The sequence below is a fragment of the Pistacia vera genome, unplaced genomic scaffold (genome assembly GCF_008641045.1).
Source record: "Pistacia vera cultivar Batoury unplaced genomic scaffold, PisVer_v2 Contig40, whole genome shotgun sequence".
Classification (NCBI taxonomy): Eukaryota; Viridiplantae; Streptophyta; class Magnoliopsida; order Sapindales; family Anacardiaceae; genus Pistacia; species Pistacia vera.
The window spans coordinates 1,488,428-1,508,682 of NW_022196224.1; the positions used below are offsets into that span (position 1 = coordinate 1,488,428).

The following is a 20,255-nucleotide window of genomic DNA, read 5'->3' on the forward strand; positions in this document are numbered from 1 at the left end:
CTCGCTACCTACAGGTGGACCTGACCTTTATGACGATGAAGGAGCAACTTGACATGGATATTCTTCAATGGTGGAACCAACATGAAAGTCGATTCCCCATTATATCCCAAATGGCATGTGACATTTTATATGTGCCGGTTTCTACAATTGCATCCGAGTCAACATTTTCAAAGAGTGGTCGGATTGTTGAAGATAGAAGATGTTCTTTAACCGATGAGATGATTGAAGTGATAACGTGTTTACGGGATAAGACTCATGCAGGTACAATGGAAGTAGAAGTGGAAGTGGAACGTCTAGGAGAGGCAATCAGGACCTTGATGCAGCCCCCCCTCAAGGATCGAGCAAGTGGGCATATGTGGAACGTGGCGGAAGCTCCAGCTCGTACATACATGGACCAAATGAGCTGACTCGCTACCTACAGGTGGACCTGACCTTTATGACGATGAAGGAGCAACTTGACATGGATATTCTTCAATGGTGGAACCAACATGAAAGTCGATTCCCCATTATATCCCAAATGGCATATGACATTTTATCTGTGCCGGTTTCTACAATTGCATCCGAGTCAACATTTTCAAAGAGTGGTTGGATTGTTGAAGACAGAAGATGTTCTTTAACCGATGAGATGATTGAAGTGATAACGTGTTTACGGGATAGGACTCATGCAGAAAGAAGACTACAACAGCACCCTGAAGATTCCAAACTACTCGAACTCTTTAGGAATACAGATTTGAATAATGTAACTAGTGTCGATGATGAAATTGAAGATGAATAATTTAATAAAAAATTATTTAATTGTTTATTTGTGAAGCGTGAATGTGTGAAATGTGAATATTACATTTATGTTAAAAATTAAAATTAACTATTAATTTATTATTTTTTCAAATTAATTAAATTTTGAGAAACTTACTAATCAACCCCTAAAAAATACTAAAAACCCCTTATAAGACTTCATTTTGCCTCTAAAATATAAAAAAAAATATCAGGGGAAAAAAAATTATCCAAGCCCATAGGACCAGTCCCGACCAGGCCTAGGGCTTGGTCCGAGTCCTGGTTTTTCTCATGGGCCTAGGACTGGTCCCAGGCCCATGAGTGACTGGTCCCATTTAGGACCAGTCCCAAATGGGCCCAGGCCTGGGCCCGTAAGGGATCGGTCCCTGCCCAGCTCTATCTATGATGCTGATGAAATATCTACAATCTCCCAAAGATGGATATTTAGTTGGTCCCCATATATCTGAATGGATATAGTCTAAAATAGCCTTAGAACAGTGGCTTCCCACACTAAATTTGATTTTGTTCATCTTCCCATAAATGCAGTGATCACAGAAAACCAGCTTCTCTAATTTATCTCCTCCTAGAACCTTTTGCTTACCCAGCTCAACTATTCCTTTTTCACTAATATGCCCTAACCTCCTATGCCATAAAGTTGTCTTATTAGACTTTTGAGATAAGGATACTGCTGCTATTCTAGTGATGGTTGAACCATTTAGAATATACAGCCCATTCCTTATCTCACCCTTCATTACAACTAAGGACCCTTTAGTTACTTTAAGGACTCCACCTTGAGCTTTATAACTATAGCCAATTGAGTCTAGACTTCCTAAAGAAACTAAGTTTCTTTTGAGCTCTGGTATGTATCTAACATCAGTAAGCCATTTTGAACTTCCATCATGCAAATTCAGCCTTACATCTCCCATTCCTAAGACTCTACAAACTGCATTATTTCCCATCAACACCTTCCTAGACTCTAGTTTCTTAAAGTTTGACAGAATACTCCTATTTGGATTCATGTGGAAAGAACAGCCAGAATCAAGTACCCATTCAACATCAGTTTCATTTTTAGAAACTACTAACACATCAGAACTCTCATAACCATCAGAAGCTATATCTACACTCCCGCTATCATCCTTTTCCCCTGACTTTTTCTTTATATCAGGACAGTCCCTCTTAAAATGACCTTCCTTATGACAATGAAAACATTTCCTAATGAATTTAGACTTAGATTTTGATCTACCCCTGAAATTCCCCTTCTTGTGGCCTTTCTTATCAGATCTTCCTCTTACATAAAACCCCTCACCATCTAGTTTACCTTCCTTTTTAAATTCAGCATCCTTAGTAGTAATTGCTACCACTACTTCATCTAGTTTAAAGGTTTGTCTGCCATACTTAAGGGTGTCCACAAAATTAGAAAAGATTTTTGGAAGTGAGTTTATAAGGATCACTGCTTGATCTTCATCCTCAACCTTAACACTAAGCCCTTCTAGATCCTGTACAAGTTTCATAAAGTCATTCATGTTTTCTCCTAATATTTTGTTTTCATCTATTTTAAAACTGAACAGTTTCTGTTTTAAAACTAACCTATTAGGAGAGGACTTTGACAGGTATAAAGAGTCTAGTTTTTTCCCAAATTTCAACTGATGTGGTCATTTTCTTAACTTCCCTTAAGACCTTATCCCCTAAACCTAGGATTAAGGTACTGTGGGGTTTATCTAACAAGTCTTTCTTCTCCTTCTCAGATAGGGAGTCTGGTAAACTATCCTCACCCTCTAAAGTATCAAACAGACCATCCTTAACTAAGATAGCCCTCATTTTCATCTTCCACAATCCGTAATCATTATCCCCTGTGAATTTCTCCACCTCAAACTTAGATTTGTCAGGTTCCTACCCCTCACAAATGCCCAGAGTAAAAAGCCCTAATTTACCCGAGACTAAATAGAAACCCTAAAAAAATTGCAGCTGTAAACAGAAAACCAGATCTAAGCCTAGATGCTTCAGATTCACAAAAGATCTCTTAACCTAGAAAAACCCTAGGTGCTAGAATGAGAACCTAGCTCTGATACCACTTGTTGCAATTAAAGAGACCAAATGAAAAACCAATAGCAAACCAACATCCAACACAGCAGATAAATCACAAAGAATAAATAGATAATAAACTGGAAAATAAAAGACACAATGATTTATAGTGGTTCAGTAATCTTTACAGATTATCTACATCCACTCTCCAGGGCAATAAGCAGATTTTACTATGAGAATAGAGAACCTTACAGAGATATACGCTCACCCTTTACACAGTGCACAAAACCCCTCTGTAAAACCCCAAATCTCCTCACCTTTCATACATAACACACAATAACCAAATGTTAGTGACAGATTTATACAGAAAGTGTAACAGAAAGAATAATCCATCTAAGACCCTAGCACCACCGTTGATTCCATCAACGCTCTTTAGATTTCTAGCGCATCCAGCAGTTCGTAACAAACTTTCTCTCTCTGTTAACCAAGAGAGAAAGCTCGAGAGAAACTGAAAATGAGCAAAACCTAATTTGGATTAGGTTTATTGAAGACTAGATATGACAGAATTGCCCCTTAGCTTTTAGCATAATAACTTTGACTGCCCAAGTTGTATTTTGACTTCCACGTGGGCATAAATCAATTGCCACCTCACAACATTACTCATGACAAAATAACATATAATAAAATTAATTTTGTTACAATATAATATATTGCTTGTAGTGCTACTTAACACTTTTGCATCTGCATCCCTTTTGGTCAACAAACTCACCTTCCATTTGATCATTCTTCCTTCACTCTTTTCGATCGTCGAAATTTGCCCACTGACGACCACTTTTCTGACTAATTTCATCGCTCTCTACTCCTCTCTTCTCTCTCTCTCTCTCTCTCTCTCTCTCTCTCTCTCTCTCTCTCTCTCTCTCTCTCTCTCGATTTCTTCCTTTCTTTCCCTTTCTTTCCTTTCGAAATTTGCCCACGGACAACCACTTTTCTGGCTACTTTCATCGCTCTCTCTCTCTCTCGGTTTCTTCCTTTCTCTCCCTTTCTTTCCTTTCTTTTCTTCTTTCTCTCTTTCTCTTCTCCATTTTCCCTCTGTTCTTTTCTTTGAAGGATCACAGCTCATAAAAAAATCTGGCAAATTTTAATTTAGTCCTCTCTGTTTCTAGTATCCCTACTCCCTTAGATGCTTCAAAATATAACACTTTAACCCCAAAATAACCAGATCAAACTGAAAAAATTCCATAAAATACAAGGTATTGCAAAAGCAATGAAGGAACAACTGGTATTGATCAATGGCAAAAAGTTCATTCATGTTCTTGAAACAGAAAGTACTAAATTCTGTTAATGAAATAAGTTCTCAATCAATGTTTGGTTTGTCATTGAATTGCTTTTGGCAGTTCCTTTTATTTATAATTAAAAAAAATTAAAATACTAAGCAATTTTCCCGTAAATCTACACCTTCATTCCTAAACATGATTGCTGATTTTGATTTTGACATGTTATTGTTTTTATAAACAATAACATTTATCGTTTCTAACAGAGATTTAGTTGTTAAACATTTTATTCATATCAATAAACATGTATATAGCCAAATCACTTCTTCAAAGTTTACAGATTCTTTCAATGTACTGCAATTCTCAGAACAATGGTTTTGGGAATATCAGAATTAATTGCGTGTATTAGGGACCTATAATTGTTCCCCTTTTAAAGTACACCTAAGTCTTTCCATCAAAGACAACTGCTAAGGATAACTGATCAACTATTGAGAAAGTGTTCAGTAGTTAAACATTATATAATAATATATAAAAGTGCAGGACCAAATAATAATTAATGAATTTTAATTAATTAAAATTCTAAAATTTGTACCTGTCACATGACAATTCTTCGCAGGCTTCAGTTCACTTTTACTGGCCTAAATGGATTAGCATCAAGTTTAGTTGGGAAGCTATTCTGATATTGGAAGCTGATCACTCGAGACCTCTAGCTATATCAAAAAAAAGCTCGAATTGGACTGCTTTGAATTCTTCGATTTATTCTTTTCAAAGATGTCTTTATGTTAATTTTTTTTTTCCCTTTCATCTATCGCATAATTAATTTGATTGATAATTATAAAATTAAATGCATATATGATATACTGATGTAATACGACTGTGATATTATAAACTTTCTCAATAGTAGACTATGTTCTTTATTAAGACATCAATGTACAAAATAGTAAAAATGATCAAACCAAATGCTTAGTGCATAACGTACAACCAAGAAAGCACAAGAAACACTTATTCCTGAATACTTGATCAAGGACTGAGGAGTCGAGACGGTTAATGTAGTCCTTCTGAATTTGAAATTGATCACTTAAGCCAATATGTGCCATAAGGAGGCAAACATGAGTGAGAAGCTCTCCTCCTTTTGTAAGTTGTTGACCATGTTCTTTCCATTGGCAACGGCTTGCGGCATATGTCAACATTTCCACCCACACTTGACTAATCATCTCCCATACTTCATCTTGTCTTTCCAATGATTTCAATTGCTTAGCAAGCTTACATCCATAAAATAGCACAGATTGACTTCTATCTCCTTTTATTTTTTCCATTGGAACATTAGTGTTCACTTGGAGCAACGCCTTGCAAGCTTCTTTAATCTTTTGGGATGTCGACATTCTCTGTTTAAAAAATCTCCTAGCCTCAGCACATGTATCTCTATACCTTATCTCACCAATACCTTTGGGCAACATAGATGGACAGAAAACTAGAAGATATAACATGTAATCTGACAACCCTTTGCTTATCTGATAGAACTCTTTATTTCTGTCAAAATCATCTGCTATATCATGGTAATAGAGATCAGTAGCAATATGCCAAAGAAGGAGGCTATGGTCGAATTCTACAGAAGTTGTACACCACTTAAAGTCTTCAAGAATGCCCTTGTTTGCAAGTACATAATCACCTCTCTGAGCCATTAATGGCTTGAAATTTTCTTTTATGTCAAATTGAGGGCACTGAATTTGATTACCTTTCTCCCGGAGCTGCTCACAGATCGATTTCTGGAAACGAACATCAATGGTCTTCCAAGTTCTGTAGTGGTACTTCTCTAACGTTTCCTGGATGCCAAATAACTTCTGAACTGCGAGACATTTGGCTGGCTTCAAGCAACCACTAATTAGGTTGTATTGTGCCATGGATCCTGACCACCTCGCACGTTTAGTAAAAAGTGGCTCAAAAGGAGAAGTAACAGCACGAATGAGATTAGCGAGTGGATTCTTGTTCTTGCTCAACCAAAGCTTTGTCCAATCAGAGATAATAAGTAGGATGAATCCGTAAACTTCAAGAACAAGAGCTCCAATTATCAACAAGTAAGTTATAATAATGTCAACTAAGGGGAGAGCATGCTTGTCAATGATGAGACAGAAGGCAACTAATACACATATTGCAGAAAAGAAGCTAATGAACCTGAGAATTATTCCTTTCTGCGAATAAGAAATAGTCGCCTTGGTGTAGAGCACATCGTACATGAATCCAAGCTCAACTGCTATCGGCTTGAAGGCGTCTTCAGGTGACTTCTCGGGAATAATTTTGTTGCAATCGATTCGCTCATTAGTTCCGAGGATAAGATCAGCAAAGAGATATTGGAACCTATTGAATAGGTTATCAGCTAAACGCAGATAATCAACCCCGGGATTAATTTCTGGCTGCGGGACCCTTGCTTCATCAAGTGAATCAGGCTCCACAATGGTGGATTCAAATGCTTCCACATAATTAGCATAATCAGGTCCAGGATTAGGATCAGAGAGCAAGGAATCTCTGAATTGCTTGGTGCTCGAAGATCTGAGAACCCAAGTCCTCTCGCCATACTTAATAATTCCGGTAATAAAAACTGGAATGGCAAGAAATGTTATGGCATTGTTGCTCCAAGACCTGACGATGACATAAAACGCTACACCAACTTGGACAAGCAGCCCAAGAAAATGTCTTAGCCACAAGTTATTGTCTGCTAAAGAGTAAGCGGTGATAGTGCCCGGGCCACCAAGGTGTAGAAGAAGGAATGGTGCCCAAAATGCTTGGAGCAGGTGGTTTGATTTCGAATAATTATTTTTAAAATCCCCACTGTTTCTGGCAAGGATGCCTAAGGCAACAGTTGCCACCCAATCTGCTGACATATATGCTAGCCAAACTAGGATCTGTATCCAGGTTCTTGCTATATATTTTCGTCGTGAACCAAATATGATGAGAATGTATTGTAAAAAAAGGCTAAGTAAAATCAACATTCGGATTTCCCATCCATTCCAAAGCTTGCTGAATTCGTCTACAAGATGCTGCATTTTGACCTCCTATGATATTTTCCTGAAAAATTAAAACGAGCAACTCAAATCGATTGACGTGCCAAGATTTTTAGTCAATGAAGTCAAAATTTTTAAGTTGATAAATTTATAATAAATTATATATTGAAGTAATAAGCATACAAAAATGTAATCTAAAAAATTAATTTTAAAAGTTATACATATCAAATTATCAATTATATAATTGTCCTTAACAATTTTTCATATTATAAAAACGTTGCATAAAAACCACACATATTACCCAAAATTAACTAAACCCAACACCTTCAATATGCAATTATGTTAATTATATGTATAACTCGTGATCTTTCATCAATTAAAAAGATAAAAGAAGAGATTTTTAAGCAAAAATAACAAAAAATAAGTATCATCTTACCTTGTGATCTCTAAAAAAGTAGTCTTTCTTAATTAATCCAACCAAAGGAATAAGAAAAGAGGAAAGGAAATGAAGAATAGAGAAAATGTGAAAAATTGTTAGTTAATATAAATTTCAGCGGGACAAATATAAATTTAAGTGTGATCAAATTTATTAATTACTATAAAATATAAATCTATTTTAATTAATCTCAAATTTTCAGTGAGTCCAAGTGAACCCAATAGAGAGAGACAGTGATGTTATTAAGAAAATTTAATATTGATTTTCTACATATTTCTACATAATATTTGTTCTTTCTCTTTTTTTTATTCAATTATCGGGTTTACCCAAAAAAAAAAAAAAAAATCTATTTTGAACATACTTGGAAAGTTCATGCTTGTACGTATTTGAATAAAACTAGACATGCTAAAAGTAATTTTACGATAGATGTAGGAATGCTGTTGTAATAAAATATGGCTGGCTTACCAGAAAAAATATAAATTCACCCAATTAAAGAAGTTGCAATTCAGATGCAGGTAGATTAATTGGGCTGTCTCTGATATTGTTGCCTGAAGAACCACAAAGTGTCGTAACTCAAATTTTGAATCTAGAAAAGCAAGTGTTGAATCTAATATGTCAGTAACACAATAGCTAGTGTAGATGGAACTGTGGAAAGAAGTATATTAAAGCTTAATTATGCAGAATCAAGCTGCTTTTTTATTGCAAAAGCTAGGTTGGCGATTGAGCAAGGAAAGAATTTAGTACCTGGATTAGTGATGAAGCAAAGCATTTGAGCAAAAGCTAAAATATATAGGTTGTGTTTATAGTAAAACCTCTTTATAAACCTCAAGGGGTTAGTCTGGCGATTAAAGAGGTTTGCTCATTTCCTTGAATTTTTTGGTTCAAATCTTAAAACTACCTACCACAATAACATTGTGGTTTACCTGTTCCTTTAGACTTATAAGGTGTCCAACGGGGTTCTAAAATTAATTGAAGTGCGCGCAAGCTAGCCTAAACACCCCGATTATTTAAAAAAAAAAAAAAAAAAAATTTCTATAACGATACTCTATATAGGAATAACCTCTATCTAGTAATAACATTGTGGTTTACCTGTTCCTTTAGACTTATAGGGTGTCCAACGGGGTTCTAAAATTAATTGAGGTGAGCGTAAGCTAGCCTAAACACCCCGATTACTTAAAAAAAAAAAAAAAAAAACTTTCTATAATGATACTCTATATAGGAATAACCTCTATCTAGTAATAAAAAATTATAGTTCCAACTTGAGATAGTTTTAAATAAGAATAAACTTCACATTGTAATAAGTTATAATATTCTTAATTCCCGTTTTAAGAAAATTGTCTCCACATAAAAATTTATTATATTTATATTAAAAATATATATATGTTATGTTACATCAAAGGTTTAAGATAAAATAAAATATTTATATAAAATTATTTGGTACAATGATTTATGTTTTAAAGTTGTTACCATATCTTTTAACATGCGGATACATAATAACTCGCTGGTATGGACACATTCTTATTGAAGTCAAAATATTTCTGCGGATACGTAATAACTCGCTGGTATGGACACCTTTTTATTGAAGTCAAAATATTTCTAGCTTCTCAAGCATGTTTAGAGTTTCTTAACATGAAACTTTTTGTATTTTGTACTATCATCCTCAGAATTATCTCATTTCTCTTTTTGTCTAATTGCAGCAATGATTACAAACAATGAATTAAAATCTTAATACATACTATTAAAAGGTAAATTATAAAATAAGAAATCAAAATAACAATTTTTATAACTATACTTCTATTAAGTTATAATCTCCTTATAATAATAAATTAGTTTGATGTCACCATAATCACTATAAAAGTATTTTTACTGTATATACAAAGATCTAGACTGTAATTACCTCATTTTATCCATAAGTCATAATCCTTATGTTTCCAATGTGTGTTTATCAATTAATATTATATAATCTCTAACACACAACTTTGATTGATATGATTATTTCTTTTACCTTTCTCACCAAAGGGCAAAGAAATAAACTAGGGGAGGACAGAGACAGGTAGGACCTCCTCCTACTGTGGACTTAGCTTTTTTAGCATCTTTAAACACGTGAAACTTAACATTACTCTGTAGCTAAAGATCATTCTCCATTCCATTTTTTTACTTTTCGTGAATCTATAAATCACAAACTTTAACTTTTTGTTGAAGTAAAATTTACATGTCCGTTAAACTTAAACAGTGGTTTCTTAATAATTCACTTACATATTCGTTTCTTTTTTAACTGGGGATGATCGGATTAGTTTACACGTACTGTAACTAATCATTTGAGACATTATAATTACTAACCGGATAAGAGCTCCAGTGATCATCTCTATTAACATTGTATATTCCTCTATGATGTGGAGACGGTATATATAGGTAAAGTGACTATATAAAAATGAGGAAAAAAATCCCTTAAACTAGGAAACAACCTATTTCAAGGAAAACTAAATATTCCTATATTAAATATATTTAAACAAAATATTCTAGAATTACATGGTTTTGCAAAGAATTACAGAATTCAAGATGTTCTGCTTGATACCCAGGACACAGTTTCTGCTTTTAATAGATAGGTTCTGCAGAGCATTTGAAAAGCTCAAGGAAAATAGTTGATCCAAAAACTGGGGAGAATAAATGGGAAAAGTGATACCTTGCGGTGATGCTGGTTTAGGTATTCGTGAAGTTTTTTCAAAGCTATTCCGATTGTCTTTCCGTTTCGTTCAGACATGGAATTTCTTTCAAGCAAACTATTTGCAACTGCTTTTACAATTCCATTGCTTGCTTTACCTGTATTTCAGTGAAGAGCGAGTACTTGCAGAATATTAAGAAAAGCAGATTCCTGAAATATTTGTTTAAAGTTGTTTCAAAATTTGGAAAATATGCTGACCCTTTACTACTCTTCTCAAAATGGGAATGTTTAAACAGAAAAGAAAGCTCATGAACACAAAAGATAATTGCCAAAATGCAATGCATTAAGCAGAATACGAAAATAATTATAAACCCCCGCATTTTCTGAAAACAAGCTTAGCTTAGCAATTTTACACTTTATGTTATATACAAGTTTCTTGGAGGGTTTTCATTTACTATACCCCAATAACACAAAAAATGTGAGAATGGTCGCCAACTAGATGGCGATGGGAACACAATGTTGAAGACCTCTTTCAGATTCTTGCAGCCTATGATTTTCATCTTCTCCAAAGCTATACTTGCTAGAGATTTCTCGGCTGATTTGGGGACAATACATTTTTCATATCCTAGTCTTGCCACTGTACTCGCCCTTTTCTCCATTCCCGGTACCTATAATATTGCAATAGGGAATAGAACCATAAAGTGTGAAAACAGAGACTTGCTAAACTAGAAACAAGAATCTAAGAAGGCATGTGCCCCGACTGTGCAAGCATATATGTAATAATGTCGTGGAAAGTCACTTCGAATTTAGAGATTAGATTTGTGCTCACCATGCGAAGCTCACCACCAAGGCCAATTTCGCCTATGAATAAAATGCCATTAGGAATAGGAAGCCCCAAGAAACTGAATAAGAGAAGAAGATTAGCTTTCATTTGTTCAGGAAAAATAAAGTGCCTGCAGCATACACATAAACTAGAGAACCACAGAAACATGACTCAAAGCAAAATCAATCAAGATTATCTTGCATAAATCATGGTAGTAATGTAAAGATATCTCCATGTCATAATTATAATGTGTGGGATAAACCGAAAGATACCAAAAGCTAAGAGAAAATGTATAAACCCATATATAGAGAGAACATAAGAATTAGTTGAAGAGGTAAGCAATGGACCAGCTACTGAAAACACATGCCTGCTACAAATTGCTGCTGCTACAGCAAGATCCCCAGAAGTCTCTGTCAGGGCCATCCCACTAACAACATTTAGAAATATGGCCTGGTGTAAAAAGATTTAAAAGAACGAAAAATCAAATATAAAAGTAAACAAAAGAAGTAAAAAACAGTAGGCCATACAGTAACTAGAAAATAACTATAACCACAAAGCTTATGGCATCCTCTAAATAAAGTACAGCCAATGAAGGGTCTATTAGGTATTTTCCATTGCTTACAAATACCATATATTTAGACATGAAAATCGCCAATGCATCTGGTGAATGTATGATTGTATGTATAACAATTTAGAAGTACCAATTTCAAAATATTTATTATGCCTGCACATGGTGCACATGTAGATCAAAAACAAAGGAAAGAATGAATTATAGAAGACCCTAACATGATAAAAGTCCCTTTTGAAATTATGGGAGAAAAGAGTAAATAGTGATAAGGAAATCATTTATGAAAAGATAAATAGTATGTTAAGAAACTTACGTTTTCTCGAAGCTGCAGACCAGCTTGCTCCATGAGAACCTATAATTCCAGAGAGAAGTTGTCACAATTGAATGCTTTTGAATGCAACATGCTAAAGATTACTTGTTAGACAGAAGTATAAAATACATTAAATCAATTTGGAAAAGTAACATCATAACAAATGAGTCCTGAACTTTTAAATTGTCCTAAAAAAGATGAAGGAATATGGAAATAACATTTTGAATACCATTTCCTGAAAATGAATACCATACTGGATATGATGGAATTAGGTTTTGTTGATGTTGGATCAATTTAAATATAAGGTATATTTAGCAGCGCTTTTTTTTTCTGTTTCTAAAAACATTTTTTCAAGAATGTGTACAGAGCACAAGTTTCGTTTTCTAAATTCTGGTATCCATTTGTACAGGTGTAAGTTGTAGTATAAGTTTTGAATGCTAAGCTTAGAGTATTTATACCTCGTCATGAAAGTTGATATATTTTTACTCAGTCACATGAAAAGAAATTGTGTTCATTCAAAATAATCTCTGGTAAAGCAGAAAATGACATAAACATGTTCTTGATAGTAACTCATCAGGGTGTTCTGACAAAAGTATGAAAGCAGTCTCTACACATTGTTAGCTAAATAAGTTGTCTGCTGCAGATAACACATGATCGTTTAGAGGGAAAAAAAAAAAAAAAAACATTTTCTGTAACCAGGGAACCAAACATGCACCAATTTATGCTTTTTATTAATTCAAATTTTAAACCAACTATTAAACATTGTGTTAAATGTTTTGCCTGTATGCTTCCTAAGTAACTAAATGGGGTTTTTTGGTACTGAACTATTCAATCAATGCCTATGTGAAGCTTAATGTCTCATAAATGGCAAGACATTCTCAAAAATAACTTCCTCGATTCATATAGGCCTTCCTAGCCTGGAAACTAGAAATAGTTTAAGTGGTCTAGTCATCTAACAACTATAGCTACTCTGATAAGAAACTATTAGAAACAGCAAATACGTAATCAGCAAATACAGTGAAGCACAACAATACCTTTTAAGAGAAAATTTCTTTTCTATAGGAAGAGAAACACAACTACTATGGCATGCATGTGATGACAGAAGAACTTAAGTTAGTACTTACTGCAATAATCATGTCAGCTCTGCTTGCTTTGATACCATTGACATGTTTTGAAAATCCGTAGCCAGACAAACATAAATCCTACATGAAAATCCAGAAAGTCGATCAAACATTTAAGTACATGCAAGGAAACTATAAGTCAGAAATTTTTAAGAAGTTTAGGCCAAAAAGAATACTAAACATTGGCTAACAAAGCAACAGGATAACCATAAAATCTGACATCTTAGCTCACTCAACTTAAGAAATTCCACCAAAAAATTCTTAACCTCCCAAAATAAAACTTATCTTAGATGGATTTTCCACCCCTTGAAGCTGTTGGTTTAACACACATCCACAAATTATTTACTTTTAACTCTGCAAGTCTAAATTACAAGAAAAAAGGACGCACAGAAGTACACTAAAAGACAGCACCACAGAATACTAATAGTAGGTCTGTACCATACGTACATAATCAGTAAAAATAAAAATTGGAAAACATATAAGCACAACACAGTGACACAAACGAGTACAAATAACTATTTAAGTACATCAATTATAAGCCTTTTAGAATGTTTGATTATCCTTAATATAATGTTATAACATAATAGATCTGGAAACTAAACAAGTTTACCATATTCATTAAATTGGACTTACCATTCTAAAACGTGTTACAAGAAGTAGCAAATGTGGAAAAAGCTAACAATTTATAAAAACATTGGAAAGCACCTGAATTTCAGTAAGGAATGTCCGAGTACCATCCATAATAACAGCAACAGCAAGTCCAGCTAAAACATCAGAATCTGAGTGCTGCTCACTTAAAAACATCTGACTGGGGTTTGTAACAACTTGCATTCCTAATTGAGACATTTCAAATACCCCAATCTGAAAGTAAAGATAAATCCTCAACAATGGTCGATAAGATAATATTTTCTCCATATTGAGTAAGAAAATAAACTCCATCTTTGTTATGTTAATAAATTATCTGCATATACTAGCACCTGTTCGAACTGCCATCATCTATAAAATCATTATTACCTCATCAATGGACCCGAAACGATTCTTCAGAGCTCGAAGCAGACGATAAGATGAGCACTTCTCACCCTAAGATTAGCATTCAAAAACACAAACACTCAGAGATTTTCTTCATGGCATTAAGCAAAGTATGATTCATAAAATAAGGACTTCCTGGCAATCAGCAAACAACTAGAATGAAACGCATCAATAAAAAATAAAAAATTCTTAAAAGCCAACAAAATCAACTACGAAGAAAAGAAATTGTTTTAAGGTACAAACTTCCACATATAAGACAGCATCAACAATGTGCTGGAGAACATGAGGCCCAGCTATGTCACCAGATTTTGTCACATGCCCAGCCTGAATAAACAGAAGAGAGGGAAAAGTGAGAAAAGAGCAGAAGCATAAGAGATCAGCCTATAATATTAACCATGTTCAACCCATGCAATTTGATTACAAAAATTACAGGTAGAAAACATTCACATGAACACCTAGAAATAAGCCATCAATCTACACAAACAATTATTTTGATGAAACAAGGTCCTAAATGTAAATATAAAATTAAACAGCAACAAATCGAAAGCCGAGAGATCATTACCAAAAAAAAAAACTCGCTGTAGTTCCTTTGTAGATAAGTAAAAACAGAAATAATTTAGAGTTGTACATCGGCCACCAAATAAGGAACAACTGATCAATAGATTCAACATTCATGTAGCATATGCTTAGAATTTAACATAACACATTTCAAACACCTAGTATCACATTTTCCCATTAATTGTGAAAGTGCTCTCACTCTATTAAATTGAGTTTAAAAAGAATTCAATAAACTTAATGTGTTCTCACCAAAAGAATTGGGATGTTGGACTTCTTTGAAAAACGTAGCAAGGCCAAAATACATTCCTTCACCTGTTGTACACCAATACAATGTTATACTCAGAAGAAAATGCAATCACAAAACCACCCTATAAGATTAACCGAAATAAATATAACATCAGTTGCAACGCTCATGTTAAGAACCCGAAAGTACAAAGTCTGCCATCCTTAATTCTTCTCATTTCTATTCAGAAATGTTAACAGTTGGGTTGCAGAGCAAGGTTAAAATTTGAATATAATGCAAAATTATTTCACAAATGAGAAATTTTTACAGTTGTTATCAACTAGAAATAGGTTGTTACAATTAAAGAATCCTTTGAGCTATGTCATTTCATACATCATCTCACAAAGATCATAATAGAAGCAGCATATAAGTCAAACAGATTAAGCTAAAACATGCATTCAGACTTGGCAGGACTATAGACTATAAAAATCAACCTGTATGAGCCCTCCAGCCCTTCGGTTAACTTTCTTTAAATAAACTGTTTGAATTGAATCAATTATTAGCACCCGAGGGGAGAGGGGCTGAACTTTTTCTAATATGTCCTGAAATCAGAAAAAGATACCAATTATTTTGGGTATCCTCCATGATGCTCCAGATCCAAAAAACTAAACATAATATTTGCTTTCATGATAAAGCTAACAAATTTGGCAGCTGAGGAAATGTATCAGCCAATTACAAAGATAGCACTCAAAGAATACTTAGTTCTATACTACTTTCTGCATAAGAAAAAAAATTATTTGATCATGACATGCATAATACAAACAAACTTTCTGAACCAAAAATCTTCTTGGCATCCAAAAAAATTAGAAGATCATGACAGTATTACATAAACAAACATTCTTAAACAAAAATCTTCTCTGCACCCATTTATAACAGATATTTTGGTGCAAGTACAGATGAAGTTAAGTAATTGCAAAGAAAAAAGTTGATTTGATGTAAATACACAAATCACCAAAGGAGGGGTGGATAGGAAGAAATGATTGCTCCTTATCCCTCACAATGCACTCATGTTACATATAATCAAAACGGTACAAAAAGGCAAATTTTCACAATCAAGTTTAAGAAAATAATAATTAAGTCAATCAGATATAAAAATCATAAACATAATAGTGTTGTTGTGTAGAGGAAAAGATCAGAAAAGTCGGTCATAAGAAAAATTGGCATAAAAATAGGGACCTCCACATCAGTACTGGAATACAAGAAAAGTTCGTCTGTTCCAATCTCCATCCGATCAGCTCTATTTCCAATTTGCTCAACACTCTGTCACAATGAGGAAACAAAAGGGAAACAAATATTACTCTAAAGTCTTAAAGGTGTCTTGATGTCTGCATATCCATAATGAAACCACAATTGCAACTTTTTAACGACAACATATAGCATGATTTCCCCATCCAGATGCTAAATAGGCTTCCAGAAACTAACCTAGAATCAAATAACCCAAGATCTATTCAAAGAATTTTAAGCATGTCTCCCATCCGATGAAGTTTTCAGCAAACTATCAGTTAGATATAACGAAACAATAAAAATACTATAATTCATTTCCAAAGAGTGAACATAAATATGTTTAGATGTTTGACAAATTAAACCGTGCAGCAAACAATCTCTTCAAAGGTCCTACAAAAGTAAAAGCTATTTAATGACCAACTAAAAGACCCCTAAGAAACAAAGAAAAGCAGAAGCCTAAAAGGGTGGTCAACCCTCCTTAGAACTTTAGTTCTCTCCGTTTTGTAAAACACATCTCCACTATTAATAAAAAAAAAATGAAAATCTATTATTTTGTATATAAAGAAAAGAATCAAATATTTATAATACAACAAAACACACACGGAAAATAATTAGAAAGCTGGAAAATGTATACGACGTGACATAGTCATGCTTTGAATGAAAAGAAAATTATCAACATGCAAACACTAACCTCTTCACCAGAGACATACACAACCGGAGCGGGTTCACCAACATCACGGCCTTCAGCTATTATTGCGGCCATCTGCCAGTTCAAATGTAAAAATTGGCATGAAAAGAAAGCTATTATTACACAAAAATGAATCATGCAATAAATCAAGGAATTAAACTCCTCAGCATTTTGATAGAGAATTCATATGTTTGTCTATAGAATGAAGATCCATGAGAAAAAATCTAACCCTTGCAGCAGGAATTACATACCTGCAACAACAGTGTGCTCTTGCCAACACCAGGATCGCCACCAACCAAAACTAAAGAGCCTGTATACCAGCAATCATAAAAATGAAAAAATAAAATTTGAAATATCCAATTTACAGGGGAAAAAATTCTTAAGGCACTAAGGCCATTCTTTTAACAAGCTGATGCTGCAAATAGAAGGATTCATGCTGTCAGCCAGAATAGCATAGTGAGGTATTACAATAAATATTTCTTTGAACACAGCGCAACTTTTTGTCGGCTAAAACTGAATTTCGAGAACAGAGGCCGCATAGGTAGTAAATCTGACAACAAGATGCGATACATGCAAAGGGAGGTAAGTATAGTATCTAATGCTATTGAAGGCCCAAATAAGATTTTAAAAGGTTGGCTTCCAACTTCCAAGAATTGTAGCTAATACATACAGAGTTTTTATCATATCTCTAATAACCACTATCAAATAAATTCAGCATCAACAAAGTAAGAAAACAAGGAAGTTAATAACTCCAAGCAATTAACGAAAATAAGAAATAGAAACAGTCACATGAAACAAACCTGGTACAAGACCACCACCAAGCACCCTAGCAACTTCATTCCCTAAGGGTCCAGACCTAATATCAAGAGACACAAGAACCAAAATGGAAATCACAAGTACCTTCCATTATAAGAATCTCGGGTTAAACTTTGCTTAATATAACTATTTGTAAAGGCAGACTTCAGATTCACTTTGACATGAACAAAACATTCACAAGTCCATTATCTCATTTTTCTGACAAGGAAGCCAGTCCCCTCGATCTCTACCCAATTGACCACACTAATCACATCTGTTCATCCATATTAAAAAATCTCAAATTAAAACTTACCCAATACACGAGAAGAAACCCCAAATGATTCGTAGTCTTCCATCTACTCACTCCACTTGACCCTACTATCCCTCACAGATTTCTTCATTACCAAAGGTTGCAATATCTTACAGTTGTTCCAAATTTCCGACCTGGTTCACATGCAAGTAAGACCAAGGGATTTTTGGGTATCACTAAGCAGAGAAGTGCTAGCAAAAGTTGGTTAAGTCACTTGCTATAACACTCCACTCCATGTACGCGATATTTATGTAGATTGACAAAACCAAACAAGACATATAGCATCACTCAGGAAGTGAATTTAACTCATGCTCACATTTCTCTAAGGCAAACATTAATGAGAAAAAAATTTAAACTTTTAAAAACAAAAATAAAACCAATTATATCACTTCAAATATTCACTGCTTACAGAGGAATTCTCCGATTCAACTGACTAATCCCCTTGTTCACATCTCGCAAACGCTTTGGCTGCACCTTTTCCGGCTTCTGCGGCTCCACCACGCGTCCATTTCCACTATCCCCTTCAGAAAACCTCCTCATCGTCCCCACGCTCTCACACGATCGACACATCCCCCACCACTGCCCCTCCGTGTGGCCACAGTCGGCACAAACCCAACTTACACTATTGCCCTTCCCTTTCTTCTTATTTCCCATTATGTCCCCAACGCCCAAACTACCCTTCTTCTTCGTGTGGGGTTTCTCCAGATCCCCTGAACTTTGACTTCTTAACTTCCCACAACCCTCTCCAAATCATCACCAACACTCGACTCTGGCACCGGGACGGGCTCCGCCTCTCGAGCTTCTTCACTGCCTTCAACCGTCTTTTTGGTAACCAGACCGGCAGTGACAGGATCATAAATAGACCATACACCATGGAGATTCTGGGTTTTGGGTGGATGGCTGGAGTCGGGTTCGGAGCAGAGACGAGGGTGTACGGAGTGGATTTGGCAGGAAAATTGAGGAAATTCGCGAGAAAGAGAATGGGTTGGTTTGAGGAGTGGGAGAAGATGTTTAGGAGAGTGGAAGCATCTGAGAGCTGATTTCATTACTGGGAATTGCATGTGAAAGAAAGAGAGGACTTTAGAGTTTTGTTAGGAGTTTGCATGGGAAGAAACCGCGAAAGTTTTCAAAAGGAGGGTATGTATATATGTAAAATGAAATATGCTTTATTGTCCTTTGCCTGGAAGACTCATAGACGACATGTAATATTTGTTATAAACCCTAGACTCGAAATTCAGTGACTAACCCCGAAAATACGATAGAGATAAATTCTCAAGTGGAAATAATAAAAGATTTTATTTGAAAACTTAAATTCATTGATTATTGTTTGTAAAATAACAAGTGTATTTATACTACATTAATGGTAATAAGAAATAAGAAAATCTTAAAAATAAGGAATCTTTAAATAAGAAAGTAAACTTTAACTAAATTTAAACTTCTTAAATCAATTAAACCCCTAATTAAAATAAGTAAGAAAATCAAATTAAAAAAAAAAGGAAACAAAATTAAATCATAATTTATCAATATTTTTTCTACCTCAAACCACCAAGAGTTTCATACGAGGTTCTCTCCAAAGAGGGATGATGTTGAGTAGACCAATCACAATGTGAACAAAGCAATGCATAAAAGCTATTGTTCTTCCCACAGTTGATTGCCCCTTCAATGGTCCTCCCTGGTTAACAGTGGCAATCAAAACGGCTACTAGTGGCTCATGCTCCAATCCCAGTCCTCCTATCCTTGGGATCTGTCGATGCGATGAGAAGAGTAAGAAGAAAGGACCACGATCCTAGTTTCTTATTTCTTTTCTTCTTTGTAGAGTTTGTGTGCTCTCTTTGGCTGTTTGTCTCTTTTTGTATTTCTAGTTATAAGTTTGCGTGCTCCTTCATGGATATTTATTATGATGCTTTTTGTGATGGCGCTTGTAAATTTCTATCAGTTCTTGCCTGTGTTTTTGCCCCTGATGCTTTTGTTCGTGCAGGATTTTCGAACTCTTTCTTTTCTGCGATGAGGACTTCCGTTTAGATAAACTATTATCACGAACTTCTGGTTTCCGTCCATCTTGATTCTGAATTGCATCAACTCCTATTTCAACTTCCATTTTCGATGTTGACAAGTGTTGTGCTGAGTTTCTGTTCAACATTATATTTGTTTTTATTTATGACGTACTCTGCTAACTGGCATAAGAGTTAAGGTGTTCAATCAGGAAACACAATTAAACCATAAAGAATTAAAATGTCCAACTAAATCTGCACAATTATGGATTTTAGTGTCAGAACATATAGATAAAGAACTTGAGACAGGCAAACAAGTAACTCTCAAATATAATCATAGATGTATATCTTTAGATCTCCAGAAAACTTGATGATTTAACTTCTGGCCTAAGTT

The 20,255-nt window shown here is 34.6% G+C and overlaps 4 protein-coding genes across 4 annotated transcripts; all 4 read right to left on the bottom strand.

The window, feature by feature from the left end:
* Positions 1-5,014: 5,014 nt before the first annotated feature.
* On the bottom strand, positions 5,015-8,048 carry LOC116141580. Its single transcript, XM_031427065.1, has 2 exons — positions 7,965-8,048; positions 5,015-7,127 (listed from the first exon to the last, which is right to left on the bottom strand). Exon 2 carries the CDS (start codon positions 7,103-7,105, stop codon positions 5,015-5,017), a length of 2,091 nt encoding a protein of 696 aa, XP_031282925.1. The 5' UTR covers positions 7,106-7,127; positions 7,965-8,048.
* A 2,466-nt stretch (positions 8,049-10,514) lies between these two features.
* Positions 10,515-11,125, bottom strand: LOC116141762 (DNA repair protein RadA-like). The gene is made up of 2 exons (XM_031427244.1): positions 10,991-11,125; positions 10,515-10,829 (listed from the first exon to the last, which is right to left on the bottom strand). Exons 1-2 carry the CDS (start codon positions 11,090-11,092, stop codon positions 10,578-10,580), a joined length of 354 nt encoding a protein of 117 aa, XP_031283104.1. The 5' UTR covers positions 11,093-11,125; the 3' UTR covers positions 10,515-10,577.
* A 7-nt stretch (positions 11,126-11,132) lies between these two features.
* LOC116141581 (DNA repair protein RadA-like) lies at positions 11,133-17,916 on the bottom strand. Its single transcript, XM_031427066.1, has 14 exons — positions 17,881-17,916; positions 17,566-17,665; positions 17,017-17,075; positions 16,769-16,840; positions 16,030-16,113; positions 15,288-15,395; positions 14,820-14,882; positions 14,256-14,336; positions 13,998-14,063; positions 13,689-13,844; positions 12,987-13,064; positions 11,866-11,904; positions 11,352-11,434; positions 11,133-11,262 (listed from the first exon to the last, which is right to left on the bottom strand). The coding sequence occupies exons 1-14, from the start codon at positions 17,914-17,916 to the stop codon at positions 11,133-11,135; spliced, it is 1,155 nt and encodes a 384-aa protein (XP_031282926.1).
* Positions 17,917-18,557, bottom strand: LOC116141763. Its single transcript, XM_031427245.1, has 2 exons — positions 18,280-18,557; positions 17,917-18,004 (listed from the first exon to the last, which is right to left on the bottom strand). The coding sequence occupies exons 1-2, from the start codon at positions 18,522-18,524 to the stop codon at positions 17,917-17,919; spliced, it is 333 nt and encodes a 110-aa protein (XP_031283105.1). The 5' UTR covers positions 18,525-18,557.
* Between the last annotated feature and the right edge of the window lie 1,698 nt (positions 18,558-20,255).